Below are 7,087 nucleotides of genomic sequence, written 5' to 3' on the forward strand. Positions count from 1 at the left end.
TACGTCACATCTGCTGCTCTGTCCAAACAAGAAGTTAAAGTATAAACTTGACCAGAATTCAAAACTGACCAAACTAGGGAAGATTTATAATCAAACTTAATATAGGCTTAAATAATGTCACATTAATTATGTTTTAGTGAAATGAGTAGGCTAACCTGCCTAATTTTTATTATTCTGAAACTGGTGTGACGGGAAAAGCAGTTAATGAAGGTGTGGTATGATGGTTCATAAGCCTGTGTTACTAAACCTTCACTAAAGTAAAAGTTTAGGACTGTACTTAAGTACACATTTTAGGTATCTGTACTTTAAATAAGTACATTTTAAAGTGGATACTGTTTACTTTTGCTCGACTACATTTGAGAGCAGTATCTGTACTTTCTTCTCCACTACATTCTTGAACTGGACTGAAAAGCAAAAGTATTTTTTATTACTGTTAGAAACCTGAAAAGTCTGAGGGGTTTATTTTGAACACATTCAGATAAAAACAGCTAGGATCAATTTCATTGTTTCTGTTGAACAAATCTTTATCCAAATCACTATCCCTGAAGTCCCAGGGCCTTGTGTAGGCTTGTGCATTGGTGACTCCGCCTGCTTCAGAAATGAAAGTACAGTGACAGTCCAGTTGCAGCTGGAGACAGCAGAGTCCAGACAAACCAAACCATGCAAGGTAGGGCCTTCTCCACTCTGCTTTTAAAGGAAAAGACTTAGAATTTAACACTTTTACAGTTGTTATCCCAAGAGAGGGAGATGCATGTTGTTCAAACTCATTTTTCTCATCCATTCATTTCTGTGCCAATGTGAGCGCCCCCTGGTGTTCACACAGGCCATTCACTACAACTAGAGGTGGAAAGTAACGAAGTACAAGTAGTAGAAAAAATTCTACTTAAGTTTTTATCTAAGTAGAATCTGTATTTTACTTACGTACATTTCTACAGTGGACACTTTTTACTGTTACTTCACTACATTTGAGAGCAATATCTGACTTTCTACTCCACTACATTTTTTAACAGGGCTGAAGTAAAAGTACTTTTCATATGATTTTGAGGGCCTATTTCTACCATGTTTGTGGTGACATCTTCATTATAGTTTTTGAGTTCAAGCTTCGACTTTGAGCAAACAAAATAAACACACCAAAATTCATAAGAAAAATTAAGATATTAATTTGTATGATACTGTTGACCAAATATGTATCATTTTTATCTATATCAGTACATTTACTTCATTTACTTTACTACATTTATTTACAAAAGATATCTTAAAATGGCTGACAGCTTCTTTAAATTATAATAGTTTCTGGACTATATTAAAATATGCTGTGTGTTAGAGTTGAGCAAATAGGCAAAGTCCACAGCAAACAAAAAATAAAGAGATGAAAACCAAAGCAAACTCTATACAGGCCCAAATAATCATTAAATAAAACTAAGGGGAAAACAGTGACTGGCTCCTGAGAAAAATGAAGTTTGTGCAGTAGAAACAAAGACATTATCAGTACATGTCAAAACAAGGCCCATCTTACAGATAATTATCACATAATTGAAAAACCTTAAAATAAACACAAAGCAGCAACAAATTCTCCAGACTGGAGGCCCGTTGGTGACTGGACTGGAGGCCCGAGGGCGACTGGACTGGAGGCCCGAGGGCGACTGGTACCTAGTGAATATGTGGAAGTTATAAACGGCAGGCTTAAGTTACAGTGTGTCTATTTTGAAAGGTCTTTACCTCATCTGTTAGTCAGAGCAGCCTTTATGCAAAGGTCCCTCCCAGAGCTGAAGACGGGACTGTGGTCTATATAAATATCAAGTACATTATCGCTTGTCTTTTAACTTCAGTTGTAATTGCTTGGATTATTTTTACATTGTCTATTTAGTTCAATCTGAAGACTTCAAACTCTCCATCTTGACTGCACTCTGCTCACAGCAATAAGGAGGAATGAAAGGATTGGATTTCCTTCACTGTCGTTTAAAACCTTTGCCAGTCCCACAACTTCCTGAAAAGCTCAGATTAAAGTCTAACTTGAGTAATTGAGCTTCAGACAGAGCAGTGCCTCTCGTTAGCATCATCACAACCCCAGAGAACTAGGGAATGTTGACAACATCAGCTGCAAAGTATCAATTCATGGGTTTCAATAAAAAAAAAAAAAGTAGTTTCCTGATTTGAAGAAGGACCTTTTCTCATTCATAGGATATAATACTTTGATTTGAATTGTGTTATTGCTATAGCGACAGAGGGATGCTGTCATGCCAGACCCTTCGAATCAGGAAGGAATCTTTATGCCTGAAACCCATGAAGATAAAAATACTTATTGGAATTATGAATCATTAAATATAGATTAATTATGATGAACCCTGGAGATTTTTTTCTTTTTTTTTTTTTTTTTACAGTTGAATCTTTCTCAGTGGTTCTGTATCATGGCCACTAGATGCCGCCATTTCACTTCTTCTTGGGGGAATTTGAGCCACTATAGTAAGACTCAATCACTGACATATTTTCTGTTTTATTCAGAGCCAAACTCGCTGAGAATCGTCCTGCTGGGGAAACACGGCAGCGGGAAAAGCAGCCTGGCAAACAACATTCTGGGAGAAAAGATTTTCAGAGTGAGCTACAGGAGCGACTCAAAGATCCGAAGCGTTCAGACTCACTCCAGGACCTTGAAAGAGCGCAAAGTGACGGTGATCGACACTCCAGGGGTCGTGGGAACCCAGGGCGTGGGGTGGGAGCGCGCGGAGCTGGAGAGACACTGTGAATGGCTGAGCTGCCTGGTCCAGTGCGCTCCGGGGCCTCACGCGCTGCTGCTGGTGATGCCTGTGCAGAGGTACACGAGACAGGAGCAGGCTGTGGTGGAGCACATCAAGACACAGTTTGGGGAAGAGGTGCGTCCTGGGAAATAATTAAAATGTCTATGTTCTATATTTATTATCTATCCTATAGCACAGCCAGTATATTGTAAATTCTAGCTACTTTAAAGATGGGGTATCTGTGTAATCCCAGGTCTAATCCATAGTAAAAGCCATGGATCAATCACACCTGGACTTTAAAGCTGAATTACTTGATTTTCACACTAGCCCCACGGCCAGGCCCAACCTATAAGCAGAATAAGCAGCTGCTTAAGGCCAGCAGAGGGCCCCCAAGAGCCCAAACATTTAGATTGAAAATAATATATCACGTCTATTGGACCCAGGGCTTGTGTGTTTACAGCAGCCTAAATATCCCTCTCAAATGATTATATTTGTTTTATATCTGGAGTAGCAAAATATCTGTCCATTTGTTTTTGAGTCGGGCAGAGGTGAGGGCAGCTCTGTGTTTACACTGGTACAAGGACCCGACATAATGTAAATTTAAGCCCACTGTCGCCAACTGGAACACAATAAAATCCACCAGAAATGAAGAAAAAATGTCTAGAATTTTTTACATGTTAACGCCCCTTATATGTTTGTGTTCTGTTCTTGTGACTGTGGTAGTTATGACATTCTGGATATTTTCAGTCTGATGTTGGTCACATAAACACAAATACAACTGGTCAAGGTGATGAGAGCAGAATTATAATGTTGTCAAATGTGAATCACCAACAGTTGAGCCAGGGGCCCCACAGGCAAATTCATCTTAGGGCCCCCTGAAAGCTAGGGCCAGCCCTGCCTAGCCCTCACAAACCTTTTGGTAAATAGTTAATATCCACATGCATAAATCTATGCACAGTTTTAAAACATTTTTTTTCAGATGGTAAAGTGAAACTGTGGTGGACCGCACAAGCTCAGCCAATCAGAACGCTGCTTACTTCCAGGTTCTAAGTGGCGAAGCCTCTAGCACAAAAGTTAAAAAAAACAGAACTAGTTCTTTTCAAACAGTCTGCAGTGGTCCACAGTTTTTCCTCACTTACCTTATGTGTTCAGAGCATCATAATTATTCACGGCGATGAGTTTAGTGCTTTTCACAACTAGCATGCACTACCTGGACAATAAACAAATTTTGAAGTACGGTACATTAGTGAAGTAAATATAGATGATCAATGATAATATTGAAACCAAACCATGAAACAGAATTATCCCAAAAAAACTATTCTAAATGTACAAAATTAGTTTTTTAGAAAATGAATTGCGATACAGTAAATACATAACAAAATACAACACTTAAGTAGTTAGTGTGCGTCTATAATGAGGTATAGAAGTTCATAATTCAACCTTCTACAGCTCTGATCTAACTATGGTACAAAAAATTAAGCAAATATTTCCCACTAGTGCAAAGAAAAAGTCTTCACCGTAAATATTGACCCCCAAAAATGATTGTTCCATCTGTCATGTATTGAGCGATAAGTTGATATAGCATTTATCATGACAGGCGTAGGTACAGGAGTGTTAATTGTTGACCAAATGGGCCACTTTTACTTCACACTAAACAATATTTTGTCCGCTCAGTGTGACACCACCTCCTCATCCTAATCAATGCTTTTCTCATAACAGATGTTCCGATTCACCATTGTAGTTTTCACTCATGGAGACCAGCTCCCGGAGAACACAGACATCTTGGAGTTTGTGGAGGAGAACACTGAGCTGGCCAAGCTGGTGCAGGCCTGCGGGGGGCGCTGTCATGTGGTCGACAACAAGTACTGGACCAAAGATCAGCAAAAGGAAGACCCACAGCGGAGCAATGAGTTTCAGGTAAGATTTAGGGCTTAATGATTATGACTTTTGTCTGTTCTGTGCAGTGGTGGGTAGTTCTCAATTACATTTACTCAGTTACATTGAATTGAGTAACTTTTGTAATTGTACTTTTCAGAGTACTTTCACTGCTACTTAAGTAATAATTTTGTTGAAGTAACAGTACTCTTACTTGAGTAAACATGTTGGTTCCTCTTCCTGACTGTAAGTGAATCTACAAGTGACAAAAGCTTTATCTTGACAATATTAAATTATTTGAACAGCGCTCCTTCAGATGATTTATTTTTTCACATTTTTGTGTCTGTCCTTTCAAAATAACAGATTTTGTGCATTGTTTAGTTATTTTTTTAGTTTTCCTTCAAATAAGTTTAACTCCAAATGATATATAATTATATCAGATGTTATGTTCCGACAGTTCCTCTTTTAAGTCACTCTTAATTGAGTAGTACTTTAACTTTTTTTCAAATACTTACTTGAGTAATTTATTGGACCACTACTTTGTACTTTCTACTTGAGAAATAATATTTTGAAGTAACATCACAGGTTTCTGCAGAATCAATGAGTGAAGCACTAAACCCTGTTAATCTGAGATGAGATAAATTTGATTTCATTTGTAAATAATAGATGACCAATGAGTTCCTTTCATTTCACATGTATCACTGAAAATAACAGATCTGATTGGACGACCGGGCTTGAGACGCAACGGAGGACGAGGGGATCAGACTGATATCAATCTGTATAAAAAATACAGAGAGATATTATTCTGGATTTGCCAGGCAAATTAATGATACTTTTTTAAAGTTTAAATTAAATGGAAATTACTTCCATATTATTTTGTTTCTGAATTTTGTTTTTATGATTGTATTGTGACCTGAATAATCATGACTACTAATTAACGTAATCATCTTGACACCCCTAGGTGGAAGCGATCCTGAATACTGTGGAGAAAATGGTTGATGAAAACCAGAAGTATTTAAGCAATGATGCTTTGGAACAAGTAGAGCATGATATTCAGACAGAGCAGAGCCGCATTCACACTGACAGCGGCTTGAGCCTGGAGGAGAGCAGAGAGCAGGCCAAAAAACTCTCTCCTCGATAGATACATAGACCAAGCAACAAGATGCCCGCCTTATGCCAAATATGCTGCAGTTATGACTGGAGTAGCAGGTGTGGCACTGGTAGCTATATTGGTGCTACCAAAAGTGATGAAGTTTTTTGCAGAGAAGCCCCCACTGCCCCTTCCCCTCCCCCTCCCATGGTGCCCATAGAGCCCCCTGCTCTGCCAGATCTCCCCCTTGCACCTGAAGTGATCCAAGAGGTTGTCCAAGAGGTTGTCCAAGAGGTTGTCCCACCCGTGATATCCGAGTTTCTGAAGTCCATTCTGACACCACCAGAGCACTACGATCCATTTGACCAATTCAACTAGTCTTAAAGGAACTGTGTAAGATTTTGATTTTAGATTGTCACAAGATAAAAGGTAAACATGTTCAAATCAAATATAGTGACTGATAACAATTATAATGCTGATTTCGTCTTAATTACAAAAATACTACACATGATGGCTAAGTTCTTTATGCTATAATTTGGTGTTTTGGTTAAGACAATTAGTAAAATCAGAAAGCAGAATGAGCCTGACTTGAGGTGCTTCAGTCCAGTTGGTTTAAACCTGAAAAAAACTGTCTCTGATCTGAATGGTCACAACCTAAACCCCAGCACCTGCAGCCAGACTCTACAGTTCTTTAATGTAGAGTCTGGCTGCAGGTGCTGGGGTTTAGGTTGTGACCATTCAGATCAGAGACAGTTTTTTTCAGGTTTAAACCAACTGGACTGAAGCACCTCAAGTCAGGCTCATTCTGCTTTCTGATTTTACAATTGTCTTAAACCAAAACACCAATTATAGCATAAAGAACTTAGCCATCATGTGTAGTATTTTTGTAATTAAGACGAAATCAGCATTATAATTGTTATCAGTCACTATATTTGATTTGAACATGTTTACCTTTTATCTTGTGACAATCTAAAATCAAAATCTTACACAGTTCCTTTAAGACTAGTTGAATTGGTCAAATGGATCGTAGTCCTCTGGTGGTGTCAGAATGGACTTCAGAAACTCGGATATCACGGGTGGGACAACCTCTTGGACAACCTCTTGGACAACCTCTTGGATCACTTCAGGTGCAAGGGGGAGATCTGGCAGAGCAGGGGGCTCTATGGGCACCATGGGCCGGGGGTGGGGAAGGGGCAGTGGGGGCTTCTCTGCAAAAAACTTCATCACTTTTGGTAGCACCAATATAGCTACCAGTGCCACACCTGCTACTCCAGTCATAACTGCAGCATATTTGGCATAAGGCGGGCATCTTGTTGCTTGGTCTATGTATCTATCGAGGAGAGAGTTTTTGGCCTGCTCTCTGCTCTCCTCCAGGCTCAAGCCGCTG

The 7,087-nt window shown here is 39.2% G+C and overlaps 1 protein-coding gene across 1 annotated transcript; it reads left to right on the top strand.

Annotated features, from left to right (window-relative positions):
* Nucleotides 1–631: 631 nt before the first annotated feature.
* LOC129457424 (GTPase IMAP family member 7-like) lies at nt 632–5,751 on the top strand. The gene is made up of 4 exons (XM_055232477.1): nt 632–667; nt 2,503–2,870; nt 4,455–4,652; nt 5,572–5,751. Exons 1-4 carry the CDS (start codon nt 661–663, stop codon nt 5,749–5,751), a joined length of 753 nt encoding a protein of 250 aa, XP_055088452.1. The 5' UTR covers nt 632–660.
* Nucleotides 5,752–7,087: the final 1,336 nt, after the last annotated feature.

The sequence above is a fragment of the Periophthalmus magnuspinnatus genome, unplaced genomic scaffold, assembly GCF_009829125.3.
Source record: "Periophthalmus magnuspinnatus isolate fPerMag1 unplaced genomic scaffold, fPerMag1.2.pri scaffold_204_arrow_ctg1, whole genome shotgun sequence".
Lineage (NCBI taxonomy): Eukaryota > Metazoa > Chordata > Actinopteri > Gobiiformes > Gobiidae > Periophthalmus > Periophthalmus magnuspinnatus.